At 32.7% G+C, this 17415-nt stretch overlaps 1 protein-coding gene across 3 annotated transcripts in view; it reads right to left on the bottom strand.

The window, feature by feature from the left end:
* kcnab2a (potassium voltage-gated channel subfamily A regulatory beta subunit 2a) overlaps nt 1-17415 on the bottom strand; it is a 226903-nt gene that overhangs the window by 11327 nt on the left and 198161 nt on the right. For all 3 annotated transcript variants that reach the window (XM_056468301.1, XM_056468302.1, XM_056468300.1), the window contains 3 exons: nt 16407-16527; nt 12998-13092; nt 2148-2268 (listed from right to left, as the gene is read on the bottom strand). In XM_056468301.1, coding sequence (XP_056324276.1) covers nt 2148-2268; nt 12998-13092; nt 16407-16527 — 337 coding nt within the window. The remainder of the gene's footprint in view (nt 1-2147; nt 2269-12997; nt 13093-16406; nt 16528-17415) is intronic.

The following is a 17415-nucleotide window of genomic DNA, read 5'->3' as shown; positions in this document are numbered from 1 at the left end:
GACAAAATCCATTCTGAATTCAATTTATCACTACACTTACAGAGTGGAGGAACCATCCTCCATTAACGCCGCAAACTAATCTTGTTTATTCGCAAAGACAGACACTTTATGAAGGGTATCAGACTGGGGAGAGAGTAAAAATAATTAAGAAATAAGCTATGCTATGCCATTTGTACTGTGGTAAGATGTATTGTGTGGTTGTGATTAAACGGGTCTGTTTCAAATGAGGCGAAACAGTCGTAGTAATGCGAAAATACCCAGAGTTGGATGAGATCAAAGATTTTAAAACTCAAAGAAACCAAGTTTTTAAGATGAGTTAAGAAATAGACATTTATTTTGTTTATTAGAAAGCTTTCTTAGACTTTTTTTTTTGTAAAATTTAGAATAAAATAATTACCAATAATAATAAAAAAAAAAAAATCTAACATTTATTTGATAAAATGTTTTAAAATAAAATACTAATAAAGTAAAAAATGAATTGATTATTAGATCAAATTATTTGATATATATTTTTATAATAAAAATTTTAATGTAAATAAAAATATTTAATATTGATATTATTAAACATCAAAAATAATAATAATACAAACAATTGTAAAGTTTTTTGGATTGTCTGCTATTAGGATAATTTTTGTAATTCTACTCTTTATTATTAGAGTTGCGAAAATACCTAGAATGGGACGAGACCAAAACAAGAATGACAAGTTTTTAAATGATGAGTATATTTACTTGGACTATCTGTTGTCAACAAATATTGTAATAAAAGAATAATTATTTAAAAACAACATAATTAAAACTTGAATAAATGTTCACTTGATAGAATTTTGAAAACAAACAATTTTGTTTTACAAATATTGATTAGATAAAATATTTTGAAAATAAAACAAAATATATATATTAAAAAATTAGATTAATAGATCAGATTATTATACATATTTTTACAATAACAAATTTACCAAAAATATTAAATATTAAAACAATGTAATAACAAACTAATAAAAACGTAATAAATATTTATTTGGTAAAATATTTGATAAATAATTAGATTATTATATCAGATTATTACAAAATATTTTATGATAACCAATATATATATATATATATATATATATATATATATATATATATATATATATAGCAATTAGGATCATTTTAGTATTTCTACTAAATTTCTACTCTTTAGTAGTAGAGTGGCGAAAATATCTAGATTGGGACGAGATCAAAACAAGTTTTTAAAATATAATAAAATAAATAAAAAACATTAAAATAATAAATCTAAAAAGAATACTGTAAAATATTATTAAAATACTGTAATAGATTATTTGCTATTAGGATTATTTTAGTACTTCTGTTAAATCAAAAGTTATAATGCGAAAATAGCCAGAATGAGTATAATAACCATACATTTATTTACTTTCATAATAAGAAGCAGAATGCGTTCTTAGACTGTGTTGTAAACAAATATTTTACTAAAATAATTATTGATAAAACATCAATGAATATTCCCCTGATAAAATAAAAGGGGATCTAACACATATTTATTTGATAGAATATTTGAAAAAAAAATTAAAAATACAATTAAAAATTATTTGATTATTAGATCAGATTATTATAATAATTACCTTAACAACAAAAAACATTAAAATAATACTAAGTAACATTAAAATAAAAAAATGACTAATACATTTTTGCATTATTTTCTATAACATTCATTGAAAATTTAAGATAAAATAAAATAAACATTAAACATTAAAATATTACTGTGTAATAATAAAAAATTACTAAAACATTTTTTTGGCATTATTTGCTATCAGGATCATTTTAGCATTTCCGTTACATTAGGAGTTGGAATTAGTTTTGCGTTCACTTAGCAATTTCTCCATTCTCTCCTTAAACATCCCCAACACGTCCCATACCAGACACCATATCGAGCATCAGAAAACACTAGACCAAATAGATATTAAGCTATTATCTGCAGGCAGGAACCGTCTTCCATTAACGCCACAAGCTAATGGCTATTGCGGTCAGCTCCTGGTCTGAGAAATTAAGGGTAAGATGAGAGGGAGAGGATGAGCGAGGAACAGGACGGACGGACAGACAGACAGAAAGAGAGAGAGCGGCAGTGTGTCTCTGGGTGTTTGGCGTACCGATGGCTAGCTGTGGCAGTGTGCAGCCCAGCCGCTCAGCGATTGCCTGCAGCTCTTTCAGCTTCGCCTGCTGGCGTCGGCCCTCCTCGCTCAAGATCTTGTCCTTCAACCACTGGTAGCCCTGTTAACAACACAGCACACCTGCTCAAAAACAGCGGCCCGCGCCTACAGCGATGCATTCACACACACACACATCAACACATACGGTACAGTACAGCACAGCGGAAAAAAAAAAAAAAAAAAGGTTGAACACGTCATCACATTTAGCAGAAATCAAAGCCTGCTGACTTCTATACTCTAAATGAGCATCTGACTTCAAATTCTAAAAGTGCTACTGACATGAAACTCTAAACTCTTTGGGCTTTACTTCATCGATCTAAGCGCAAAGTCTAAAGCTCATGGCGCAAAAGCATTAATGGTGTGTCTGAATCCACTTTTGCTATTTTAAGGACAGAAAAATACGCTCAGCGCCCTGGCGCATGGTCTAACAGGGTTGAGCTTATTCTCTCAATGAGTTATAGGTGTGTTTTGAGAATAAACCAATCAGAGTCTCATCTCTCATAAGAGTCAGTTGCGTCGCACCATGGTGCATTTGCTATTTACATGGCGGACTTTGTAAAAGGAAAAACTGAACGCTTCACTAGCGAGAAGACAGTTAAACAAAGCATCTGCAGTGCGAGGATAAAGAACGAGCTTCCTCCATTCGGCCTCTTTACTTTCTCTTTACTTTACTTTTACTCTTAACTTTACTCCTTTACTTTTGTGGATAAGGAAACAGTGTTGAACGCACTCCACTAAAGATATCCATTAGCCTACATATTTAATTTAGTTTGTTAAGCACAAAGATTTGTTTCAAAACTATTTCTAAATTCAGTTCTAATTTCCAGCAAAGGAATAAATGAACAATAATAATGAAGTGTGGTCAAATCCAAACATGTGTCCTGTTCTTATGCCCCATTTGGTGATGCAGATTTGTCCAAAACCCGACAGATGGACAAATCTAAACTAGTTATTATTAAAACAAATATAAATATGCATATAATAAATAATACTGCTAATAATAATATTATACAATTGCAAATTGTCATGAATAAACTGAAAAAGCCCCCCGAGATGAGGCATGGAGGCAGGGGTTTTTATATTTATGTAGAAAATAATATTTTTGTAACATTTTAATTCTTTTTTTTTCATATGTAAAGATATTTGTGTATTGCTGTACATCCTGTGTGTATTAAGCAATGTGTAAGTGTTTGGACCTGCATAGGTGCATAACTAATGTGCTCTGCACTGGACTTTAGAGCAGCTTCAGAGCAGTTGGTCAATGGTGCGGTCATTTTCAGTTCCCCAAAATAGCAACGCACCAACAATGCGCCTAAACACACCTCCTTTACAGACCAGAACACCCATGAGTCCACAAAGTGGCGCAAAATGGATTTGCTTGGCAACTTGGTGCAAAACATGAAAATTAGGGTTGCGCTGGTGTGAAAATAGCAACAAATCGCACCATACACGTCTTGCAGCTTATTGTGGTGGGTGTATGACAGGGCCCTTAAAGTGCTTCTGATTTCACCAGATGTCAGTAACAAACAATGTTCTCCATATACACAAAGAAAACTATGCTAATTAGCAGGGTCAAAGGATATTTGTAGACTATTTCTGCACAGAATAGGCATAGGACAATAACCAGTTTATTAAAGTCAGGGATTTAAAACTGCTAAACTTTTCTGTTAAACTTTTTTTATATACACCCACTGAAAGAAAATATTACTTTACAAACTGTATTGTAAACAAATCATCTTCAAATCATAAACCTTTCCATATTATTCATAACAATAAATATAAAAATGAATAAATGCACCTGATCAATTCATACGACTCCATTCTCCATACAAGAGGTGTCTTGAAGCGCTCATTACCAAAAAGCCCTTCATACAAAGCATTAAATACAACTGTTTCAGTAGTTCAGTAGTTGTGTCATTACATTGTCATTACACATTTCTATAATCAGATTTCTTTTTATTATTTGTCTGTTTGGATTTTTACTCAAATCTGAGTTCATTTCATGTCAACAGCTCCTTTAGAAATATATTCACCAGGAAAAAACATGACGTGTTCAATACTTATTTTACCCGCTGTAAACACACGCACACACACACACACACACTCGCAGCACCTGTGTGGGCGAGGGCCTGTTTTTAAACACGTGACTCTGTCCACCTAAAAGCTCAAATGAGCAGAGATTGACTTGCTCTGAGAACTTTAGGGGGTAAAGAGACCTTATACACACACACACACACACACATACACAACCATGACAGCAGTCTGAAATAACGATGCAGGGTTCCCACTCTAAGCCAAATATCAAATTCCTTGAATTTCTATGCCTTCTAATGAATGGAAAAACAGGCCGCTGTTGGGTTTTGCATAACATTGAAATGGTTTTAGCTTGAATATTATTTTGCATGACTTTCTACAACAACAAACGATCATTAAAAATGCTAAATGCTTCTTTATCTGATAGCTCAACTGAAGTTTAACAAACTTTACATTTAGCTTTTCTGCTGCATTTAGCTTTTATTTATTTTGAAGTGGTCATTTTGAAGCCAAACCTCATAAAAATGGTATTTTCCTATTTTCCTGACATGTTAAGCTTAGTTATTTAACAGCTGTCTGAAATGCTTGGTTTCGATTATTCAGTCAACAACCACTGAATAACGCAGGCTCAACTTCGAATCACCTTGACTGTCAGTGAATACGTTCATGTTTATACATTTACATCCATATTCATATGTGTCTGCTTGTCTGTCAAACAGCGTTTTTTTTAAATATTTTTGAGGAATTATATGTAGATAGTCTATGCCAGGGGTCACCAATCTCGGTCCTGGAGGGCCGGTGTCCCTGCAGGGTTTAGCTCCAACTTGCCTCAACACACCTGGCTGGGTGTTTCAAGTATACCTAGTAAGACCTTGATTAGCTCATTCAGGTGTGTTTGATAAGGGTTGGAGCTAAAATCTGCAGGACATTGGCCCTCCAGGAACAAGTTTAGTGACCCCTGGTCTATGCTATATTCAGCTTGTTTCTGTCAGATTTAAGTTTGATGTCATCTAGTGTCAGAATTATGCACAGGTTAGTGTATACTCCACCAGCTGTTGTAGTTTCTGTCAGCTTTGCGTTTAATCAAAGAATTACTAAACTATTATGGCTCACAACAATGTTTAGTGTCAAATTTTGTATGTTTTGAGGCAAGCAGCTGTGTAATAAGTGCCATAAAGTTCATCCAGGACAGTTGTTTTTGCTGAATAAAGCTCTTCAGTCTTATATAACAGCGATAGCTGATAAACCTCCTGGATGTACTTCATCCCCAACTTAACAGCTACAGTCTAATAACTGCAATTGACTTCAGTGATTGCTAGTAGATGAGCATGAAAAAAATAAAATGTAGCTGAAAAGTATTCACCATAACAGTAGGAATGAGCCAGCGCAAAAAAAAAAAAAAGGGACAAACAAAAGTCCCTGATATTGTATGAGCTGGCCAAAAATACATACATGTCCCTGACTTTCAATGTCTGACACAGACTTTTTAAAATTCCATGATATTTCAGAAATCGTTTGACTCGTGGGAACCCAGTGTATAAATGATTATGGTGACACTTTAGTCTGAGGGCCAATTCTCACTATTAACTACTTGCTTACTGACAGATTATTTCTAGAATATTGACTGTTTATTAGTATTGATTATTGCCTTTTTTTTTACATAATCGTAAGTGACCCTGGACAACAAAACCAGTCATATATTACACAGGTATACTTTTGGGAATACCATCAATATTTAGCAAAGATTATGTTCCATGAAGACTTTTGTAGATTATAAATACAGCTGAAGTCAGAATCGTAAGACCTTCTTTTAAATTTGAATTCTTTCACATTTCCCCCAAAGTTTTTTAACCCCAAATTTTTTTCAACACATTTATAGACATAATACTTTTAATGACTAATTTATAATAACTGATTTCTTTTCTCTTTGCTTTGACGACAGCACATTATGTTACTAGATTCAGCGTGAAGTGCAATTTAAAGCCTTAACTAGGTTAACTAGGCAAGTTTTGGTAATTAGGCAAGTCACAACAGTGTTTTGTTCTCTAGATAATAAAAAAAATATTGCTGCTTAAGGGGGCTAATACTTTTGACCTTAAAATGTTTTTTTTTTTAAAAAAAGCTTTTATTCTAGTTTTATTAGCTTTTATTCTATCTAAAATAAAATAAATAAAAGTTTCTCCAGAAGAAATATTATTATAGGAAATATACTGTGAAAAAAATCATTGCTCTGTTAAACATCATTTGGGAAATATCTGAAAAAAAATGTATAAAATAAAATAAAAATCACAGGAAGGCTAATAATTTTGACTTCAACTGTACTCAAAATTAACTGTTAATTAGTCAAATGCTTTACTAGGAACTTGACGATTTTAATGTAGATTTTCTCAATCTTTCAGTTTTTTAAACCTTAGATTCCAGATTTTAATACATTTGAAATATACTAAATTATAGGTCGAAATGTAAGCCCAATATAGTCTGATCCTAACAAACCATACATCATAGGAATGCTTATTTATTCAGCTGTCAGATGATTTCCATTGGCCTAGGGTCACATATTTCAGAACTCTCAATACTATACCTAAACTATTAATAAGCAGCAAATGAGATGTTTAGTTAACAGTGTGAATTGGTGCCCAAACTAAAGTGTGACCATGATTTTAGAGTTTAGAAGAAAAATACAAACTGACATTAAACGCTTATTTAACTGAGCAGCAAAACTTATAATTTGACAAAATTAAAGTCAACATGAAATGCATTTGCAACTCTGAAAAAATGCTGTTAGCAAGTTAGCAAAATACTGTTAAATGGCAATGATTTATATATAAAAGGTTTACGTTTAAGTTTTAAAGGGACCAAAACTATAATAATTAAAAATCAACTCAATACTTAAAGAAATGTAAAACACAATAAAATGACCTGCTAATCAGAATATGATTAAATGTAATAAATGTATAGAAATATAAATCTAACAGTGGTAAATACTGTTAAATGGCAATGATTTATATATAAAAGCTTTACGATTAAGTTTTAAAATGACTAAAACTATAATAATGAAGCTAAATAGAAATCAACTCAATACTTAAAATAAATGTTCAAGCAAAAGAAAATTACCTGCTATTCAGGGGTGCGTTTCCCAAACAACAATGTAACTCATGGCTGAACTATCATAGTACGATGCATTGTTTGGGAAAAGAACGATGTAGTGACGAGTGTTTCCCAAAACCATAGTTGCTTTGTCCCAGATCCATCGTTTCAACCATGTTAGTTATAAAGTAAAACATCCATAATGACGCTCTAAATGGGGTGGAGTAACAATGTAACAATTTAGAGAAAACCCCCATAGCTTTATCTGTGCAAATTATACTGTTTTATGCGCACACGCATTTTAAAAAAATCCAATATTAGTTTTGGTAAAAACATGCACTCGTTTTCCATATTAATTAAAATATATGTAAACGATACATATAGGCCTATACCATATTCTATTCTAAAACATAAAACCATATACAGAAAGCTAACACGTATTCTAATCTTATATATAAATCATCACATTAATGGTTTCAATTTACAGTAGGCTATTTATTAAGAAATAAAAAAATCCTACTTAATAACAACAAAAAAAGAACTTATATTATAAATAATAGGAGTTTATGGGATTTTTTTGGTTTGTTTATTAAATGTCAACTTTTACAATTTCAACACATTCAGACCACTGCAGAAATCTTCTAGCCATCATAAACGGTACATGTACACTTCTTAATTAATAGCCTAGGCTACTATAAATTAAAGCCATTGACGTACCCTTTTATTTTGTATTCACAATCTTTGGAGATGTAATGTAGATTCCGCTTTTCATAGGTCACCTACAGCTTTCATCATGAGCCACGGCTGCGTTCAAAAGGGCATAAATGATTTCAAAGTGCACTACGAAGGGAATGCAATTGTCAATATGAAGATTGCTCAAACTGAACTGTAAAAATAATTTGAAAGCAAATTACTTGTAAGAGAGATGACTTTAATATTTTTTTGTATTTTTTAATATTTTTTTAATCATTCCGAGTTTAAATGTTGGAACGTTCTTAACGAATAGAGCATAGGGGGATAACTCGGAATAGAACACAGCCAGGAACTCTGCTTCTAACTACAGCTCTAGAGGAGTGGTTGCAAGCTTACAAGTTTGCGACGCAGTTTGAGAATGTTTGTTAGAACAATGGATTTGAGAAACATCCAACTTAATGAACTATGTTTGTAATGACGGAACTTGCGACCTTAGTTGGCTATCGATGGTTTTGGGAAACAGACCCCTGAATATGAATAAATGTAATAAAAGTATATAAATACTAATAAAACAACAAGCATAAACCTATTGAAACAATGTAAAAAATACAAATATTATTTAAAAAATGCTTAATATGACAGACACTTAGTAAAATTCAATTAAAACTGAAAATATTAAAATAAAATCCAATAAAAAATAATAAATAAATAATAAATGATATAAATAATACTAAATAAACAGGATCAAGCTGAGGTACTAAAATGACTGAAAATGAAATATAAAGCTAACTACACACACAAAAAAAATCAATAATAGTGAAAATATAATGGCAAATTCTAAATATTAACACAATAAAAATATATAATTCCTAAACAGCAACTTAATTAACCAAATAATTAATGGCCTAAACAAGTTATTAAAGTGGAATGAAAGTTTAAATCTCTTCAATTCTGACTTCATGTTGACTTTAAAGTAAAAACCAATTTCAGGAAGTAGTAACACTTGATGTTTGTGTGTGTGTGTGCTAAACCAGGACCAATATAATCCAGCTTCAGGTCCATCATTAGTCAAATAGATGAATTAACAGTGGAAAAGGACCATAGTGGTCTAGTGATCTGAACACTCACAGGTCTCAGAACGCAACAGACCAGTCACTGTTCAGACCACCAGACGCTTCAGTTATAGTCAAGTGTCAATCCACATGTACGTTACACAGAGGTAACAGGAATCAGAAACAATCAACAGTGTGACACAAGACTACAGGAGGAAGATGATGGGTCACAACAACACCAATGAGCCAAGAACATGCCACTACGCCAACATACAGTACAGTACAGCACAGCTCGGAAAGACAGGGGCGTTTAGTGTGCACTTCACAGTGTGGGATTTAGTGAGGAAATTAAAGTTAAAAGGAAATATTAGGAAAATAAATCACTTCATCAAATTACTGACTGCAATTATAATATTAAAGTAAAAAAGAAAAAAGCTTAATAAAATTATTAAAAATACTAAAAAATACTTAGTGATGGGTGGTTTCAGTGTGCACTTATGAGTGTGTGCTTTAGTGTAAAACTGAAGTTAAACACAAATATTAGAAAATAAATTGCTACAAATTACTGACTGCAATTATTATATAAAAGTACAATTTAAAAAAAAATGTAAATTAACCAGAACTGGAGTACTATTGTTTCAGTATTGAAACAGTATTCAGTGTTATCAGTATTGAAATTTGTATTGAAATTACGAATACATACAGTATAAAAAGCTATATACAGTTTTTAGTTTAAAAAATACTAAACATTACTTGGAGACGAGTGGTTTCAGTATGTACTTGTGAGAGTGTGATTTAGTGCGAAAATTAAAGCTAAACAGCAATATTAGAAAATAAAATCGCTTCAGATTACTGACTGCAAATATAATAGTAAAGCAAAAAAATAAAAATGTAAATAAACCTTTTCTTCAGAATTGAAGTAATATGAAAAAGCTAAATAGTTTTTAAAAATGATTTAAATAAATACTAAAAATTACTTGTGTGATGTCCGTGTGCACTTGTGAGTGTATGATTTAGTATAAAGGAAAATATATATATAAAAAAAAATAATAATAATCATTTCAAATAACTGACTAAAAATATAATATTAAAGTAAAAATATATAAATGAACCAGAATTTTCTTTAGAATTTCAGTACTTCAGTTTCAGCAGATTAAATTTACTAAATGAAAACAGCTAAATTATCAGCAGATACTAATCACTGAAATTAATGAAAAAAAGCTATTAAAAATACTAAACATTAGACGAGTGTTTTCAGTGTGCACTTGTGATTGTGTGATTTAGTGCCAAAAATTAAAGCTAAACAGAAATATTAGAAAATAAAAAATAAAATCGCTTCAAAATACTGACTAAAAAATATAATATAAAAGTAAAAAAATTTAATGAAGCAGAATTGTCTTTAGAATTGGAGTACTACTGTTTCAGCAGATGTATTAAAATTACTAACACATGAAAAAAGCTAAATACAATTTTTTTATGGTAATAATACTAAACATGACTTAGACGGGTGGTTTCAGTGTGCACTTGTGAGTGTGTGATTTAGTGTGAAAATTAAAGCTAAATAGGAATATTAGAAAAATGAAATGACTGACTGAAAATATAAAAGTAAAATCATTTAAAAGTGAAAAACATTTAAAATAAACCAGATATTTTTCAAAATGTAAGTATTTCTGTTTCTGCAGATGTATTAAAATGACTAAAACATGAAAAAAAGCTAAATACAAATGTTAAAAATGCTAAAAATTAAAGCTAAACAGAAATATTAGGAAAATAAATTGCTTCAAACTACTGACTGATCTCATAATATTATTTAAATAAACCAGTTCTCTCCTGAACTGAAGTACTACTGTATCAGCAGATGTATTCAAAAATTAGTAATATATGAAAAAGGTAAATACAATTTAATAAAAAAAAATGCTAAACATTACTTAGAGATGGGTGGTTTCTGTATGCACTTGTGTGCGATTTAGTGCAAAAAAATAAAGCTAAACAGAAATATTAAGCAAATAAAATGGTTTAAATGACTGACTAGACACAAAAAAATGTTGAAAAAATGAAATCCAATAAATGAAAATATAATAAAATCTAAATGAAAAACTTCCCCTTTCAGAATAGTATTAGTTCTGTTTCAGCAGAAGTACTCAGATTGTTAAAACATGGATTAAAAACAAATGTAAATACAATAATTAAACAATATATAGGAGTAACAGAGTGTGATGTAGTGTGAATTCAATCCAAACAGATATAATAAGAAAATAAAATAGCTTAAAACTACTGACTGTACATAATAATAATATTACTGTTTCAGCAATAAAAAACTATTTTTTTTTTATTAAAAAAACACTAAACATTATTTAGAGACGGGGGGGTTTCAGTGTGCACTTGTGAGTGTGCGATTTAGTGTGAAAATTAAAGCGAAACAGAAATATTAGAAAATAAAATCGCTTCAAATTACAGACTTCAAATAAAATAGTAAAGTTAAATCAAAACATTTAAATAAACCAGTTTTCTTTATAATTTAAGTACTACTGGTTCAGCAGTTGTAATAACATTATTAATACTGTATATGAAAAAGCTAAATACAAAACAAAAACTGTTAAAAATACTAAACATTATTTAGAGACGGGTGGTTTTAATTGTGCACTTGTGTGTGATTTAGAGCCAAAATTTAAGCGAAACTGAAATATTAGAAAATAAAATCGCTTCAAATTACAGACTTCAAATATAGTAAAGTTAAATCAAAACATTTAAATAAACCAGTTTTCTTTATAATTTACTATATATGAAAAAGCTAAATACAAAACAAAAAAATGTTCAAAAAATACTAAACATTACTTATTACTTAGACGGGTGGTTTTAATTGTGCACTTGTGTGTGATTTAGAGCCAAAATTAAAGCTAAACAGAAATATTAAGAGAATAAAAATCGCTTCAAATTACTAACTGCAATTATAATATTAAAGTAAAATTAAGAAAATGTCAATAAACCAGAATTTTCTGTAGAATTCAAGTATTTCTGTTCCAGCAGATGTATTAAAATACTTAAAATGACTGACTGTACATATTTAATAACAATATTGCTTTTTCAGCAATAAAATAAAAGATAGCTAATTACAAACATTTGAAAATACCTAAATCACTAGCAGACGGGAGCTTTTAGTGTGCACTTGAGAGTGTAAACATTAAAGCTAAACAGAAATATTTTCATAAAATTAAATTGAGTCAAATTACTGACTGAACATTAAAACAAAATTCAACAAATGGAAATGAAACCGTGGTACTTCTGTTTCCGGAGAAGTACTCAAATCACTACAGGATTAAATAAAACTAAAAATAAACACAATCATTTACAAAATATTTAATTAGACTGTTATTTTAGTGCGCACTTCAGAGTGTATGATATAGTGTGAAAATTTAGGCTGAATAGAAATATTTAAAAAAAAAAAAAGACATAAATAAAAAATGTATTAAATTACTGACTGAACTAATTACTGAACCAATTTACAAATATTTTAATAAAACATTATTTTCCTGTTCAGAATAAAGGTACTTTTGTTTGAACAGTAAAATAAAATAAAGCTAAATACAAACACATCAAAATTCCTAGCAGACGGTTGCTTTTAGTGTGCACTTGAGCGTGTGGTTTAGTGTGCTTGAAGGAGATGGAAACACAGATAAAACAAGTGTCAATCCTCCTCAGAGTTACCAGAGAAACTCAATCACAGAAAGAAATCAATGTAGAAGATCGGACGTGTGGATTCATGCCATCAACAACAAACACATCTACAGGAAAACACCCAACTACTGAACCTGGAAGACACGAACACAAGCACATTAGAACAGCAAACACAGAGGAACTACATATGATGTTTCCAGAGGACCAGGAAGGAGGAGGACACAGAGAGACTCATGGGATGTGTAGTACCTTCAGTGAGGCGCGTGAGTACGGCGGCACCCCGCTGTCGTATTTCCCTGAGATTATCCCACAGGCCAGCGGGGACCATGTCATCGCACCCACACCTGAAAACACAGGTCCAAAAACACTCAATTCAAAGAAACACTCCGCTTATATTTGAAAATAGGCTCATTTTGGATTTCCAATTAAAGTTAAATGGTTGATTTTTTTAAACATTTTTTAATCAATTCAGCTAATCTCTGGGTCTGGCGGAAGCACTTTTAGCTTAGCTTAGCATAGTTAATTGATTCAGACCGTTAACATCTCACTCATTGACTAAAGAGGTTCGATAATTGTTTTATTTTTAACCTTGATGCTTCTGTAGTACTAAAACCAGTGGTGGAAAGAGTACTGAAAAATCATACTTGGGTAAAAGTACCATCACTTGCCTAAAAATGTAGTTCAAGTAGAGTAAAGAGTGGCCCTTTCAAAAGTACTCAAGAGTAGTGAGTATTACGCAGTAAAAAGCTGATGCATTTACATGTAATTTGTGGATGTGTGTAAACGTAACATTCTGTAGTGCATTTAGTTATTGCCAAGCAGGCACACAACGTCATAAGACGTTAATATTAGGTAGATTTAGGTTGTGATGTCAGGTGACCAAAATTCAATGTCTAGCCAGCGTCTAAGAACAATCATATTCTGATGTCCAGTAACAACATCAAATGACGTTGATATTTGCTTGATTTTAGGTTGTGTTAGAAATTGACCAAAATTCAACGTCTAGCCAGCGTCTAAGAACAATCATATTCTGATGTCCAATAACAACATCAAACGACGTTGATATTTGGTTGATTTTAGGTTGTGTTAGAACGTGACCAAAATTCAACGTCTAGCCAGCGTCTAAGAACAATCATATTCTGATGTCCAATAACATCATCAAACGACGTTGACATTTGGTTGATTTTAGGTTGTGTTAGAACGTGACCAAAATTCAACAACGAGCCGACATCTTAAACCAACGTCATATTAACGTCAAATACTGACGTTTATTCATCAGGTATGGCAACCAAAATCTGACTGATAGATGTCATAGTGGTAACGTCCACTCAACGTCAAGCAGTAACATCATTTGATGTTGATATTTGGTTGGTTTTAGGTGGGACATTAACGTCGGCCTGATGTCAAACCGATTTTCATTTCCAAACAAAACGCAACGTCCCCACGATGCTGGGATACAACGTCAATCTGACATCATGTAGACGTCTTGTGCCTGCTGGGTGTTAAAGGCCATTTCGGTCATCATACAGTAAACATCAGTCATCTTCTCATCAGTGACATGCAACTAAACAGTCTCTGGGTCAATGCGTGTATAGACTTTGGACATCTTTTGGACACTTTTAAACAGTTTGCTGTGTTTAAGAATCGCCCATGTCTAGAGGTAGTTCAGTATGAGGCGATTTACCTTCTATGTGTGATTTGATTGGACAGGAATCACAGAAGTGATTTTTCTAGACAAGAAAAAATAAAGTAGTGACTGCATGTTGAAGGAAAGTAGTGGAGCAAACGTACCAATACTGCACTAAAAACGTACTCAAGTGAATTGCAAGGAAATTACAATTCCTGAGAAAAACTACTTTGAGTTAATTTGAGTATTTGTAATTTGTTACTGTACACTACGGACTAAAACTGATGGAAAATGAAAAGTTGCTATTTTCTAGGCCGATATGGCTATAGGAACTATTCTCTCATTCTGGTGTAACCCCACCAATCACACAGAGCATCAGCGTTGATGGTTCTCTTCTGCCAAAGCAGGCCAATCAGATTGCTTTATGTAAATACAAGTGCAGACACTAGCCAATCATATTCGTGCAGCATCAGAGAATAATGAGGATTATACACAGGTCAACTTTTTGAGCAATGTTGCCAGGGCAATTTTGCAGAGTGATATTGATTGGCTACTTTCCTATTTTAAATGGGCAACAGTATTGTATCTGTAGCCCATCGCCCTAATAGACCCTTTTTCTCTATCTGGGTTTCTCAGCAGTAAACGTCATCATAGCTGGGTAAACTTAAGAGTGCAGTGAATGAGAGAGTACAACAAATAATTTTTTTACAATCTTATTTGCTAAGATAATAAAAGAAAAACTCCACAATGGTGTTTTAAAGACTTTTAGAAAAGGAATCAAACAGTGTGAGACTGATAACAGCAGCCTGAAGAGAGAAGAATGTCAAATTAACTCTCATGCCCCATAGACGCTGCATTAGAAACACCTCGCACAAGCGGTAATTCATTTGTTATAATTTGACACTAAGGTGATGTAATACACACATAAATGCATGGAAATGTTCATACGTTTTTTGTTGTTGTTTTTTTTAATCAAAATATTCAAAACTTTCAAGGATTTAAGATTATGATGATTGTTAAACACGTCATAACAGACTTGTAAAAAGGGTCCATCAGATACCACATCTGACCTGGTTGCCCATTTATGGCATCATTTCCCAAAGTTGACCAGCAACATTGCTCAAAAAGTTGCCCTGTGTATCAACAGCATAACAGTCTGCCAAACCCAAACACGTTGCTTGTTAACAGGTCAGCAAGAGTGTTACTTTATTTTCCTGTTAGGTTGTTTCTTTAGATTTTTGGTTTTTTGGTTCATGCCTTTCACTGTGGACTTTTTTCTACCTGCCAGAACTGTAACTAAAACACACTGTGCACTGCAGGAAGGATGAAGGAAAAGCTTATCATCATGATTGGTAAACACCTAATGATTTATGAACAATCTTTATATACAGTCAAGTCCGAAATTATACACACCCCTGACAAATTCTGAATTAAAATGACTTTTATTCAACCGACAAGTTTTTATTTGGACCGGAAATGACACAGGCTTCTCCCAAAAGATAATCAGACGATGAACAAGAGGCTTCACTGTGGAAAAAAAAATATTTCCCAGCTTTTATTAACATTTGAACAAAATTTTTCAGTCAGAATTTGCCGGGGGTATGAATAACTTCGGTTTGACTATACATCTTTTTACACCATCACCACCACTGTACTCCTACGACTTCAGCTACTACTTCTGTGGTCCAAGCTGCATGTGATTGGCTGCCATCACCATAATGATCACGTAAATATGAAGCTTCAGACATGCACATCGACGCACCATGTGAATGCACCATAATAATCAAGAGACTTTACTGCTGTACCATGGCTTTAGCAGTGCAATGATATTACACACTGTGTGCAAGCAGGTGCTCACGTTTGTTGTTATCTAACTGGGGACTATTTTGAGTCGCTGCATAATATCATTGCAGCTATGGGACAGCAACAAAGTTCCTAGACAGTCTGCACTGTATAAAGCCCTAAATTATACAAATGACTCGACTTGAAGCAGGACGCTTGTTAAGGGGTTTTTGTGGACTGGAGGCTCACCGATCTTATGGAAGAGCTCAGGAAGCTGCACCTCCACTTTCTCTCTCTGGAACATGTGATACTCCGACTGCTCACAGATTGGTGGGATCTGGTTGAACTGTCGGGCCACTGAATATGCTTCCTACAACACATGGGCAAAATAATAGCATTAGGGTATGAATGCAGAGCCACTCAACACACACACACGCACATACAAAAAAAATCTCAGTTCATATAATTAATTTTTATGCTTATTTGCGATGGGATGTGTCACAAAAAGTGCACACCGTAAGGCAAAACTATGCATGATTCTAAGGGTGTACTTACAACAGGCACGTTTGTATTCAATCAAGCCTGAGCACGATTGTCCCTCCTCCCCTGACGGCCTGCACTCGCACTGTATTTTAACCTTCCTTGGCTATAGGAACTATTCTCTCATTCTGATGTAACCCCCCCAATCACACAGAGCATCAGCGTTTATGGTTCTCGTTTACTTTCAATATTGAATCTGTTTTATCCTTCTGCATTGTAGCTTGGTACGGTAATCTGAGTGTGTCAAACAAGAACAGGTTGAGTAGCCTGGTGAAGCTGGCAGGCAAGATCATTGGTTTTAACCAAACCAGTCCAACAGTAATTTACCATACTGATGTTTTAAAGAGAGCTCAGGTTATCCTATGCACCCCGAATCACCCGTTGTACTCTGTGTTTCAGCTGCTACCATCAGGACGTCATTTTAGAGTTCTTATTTGCAGGACAAATAGGGTTAGAAATTCTTTTATAATGGTGGTCATTAGGTCATTAAATGAGTCCAGGGGGAGGGAGATGCACCTACAAAATGATGTATTGTATGCTGTGGGATAATATTTTTTTAATGTGTACATGGAACTTCGCCTGTCTTACCTTGCTGCAATTTTAGTTTCCCTAAACGGGATAATAAAGTCTGAGTCTAAATGTCTCAGCATGCAGAAGAACTGAAAGGCGACTTCTACAGCCTCGCTAAGGTTAACTTTGACAAATGAGTTGTGACTGA

The sequence above is a fragment of the Danio aesculapii genome, chromosome 11, assembly GCF_903798145.1.
Source record: "Danio aesculapii chromosome 11, fDanAes4.1, whole genome shotgun sequence".
In the NCBI taxonomy this organism is placed as follows: Eukaryota; Metazoa; Chordata; class Actinopteri; order Cypriniformes; family Danionidae; genus Danio; species Danio aesculapii.
The sequence above is the reverse complement of the archived record's forward strand: the minus strand, read 5'-3'. Positions and strand labels throughout refer to the sequence as shown.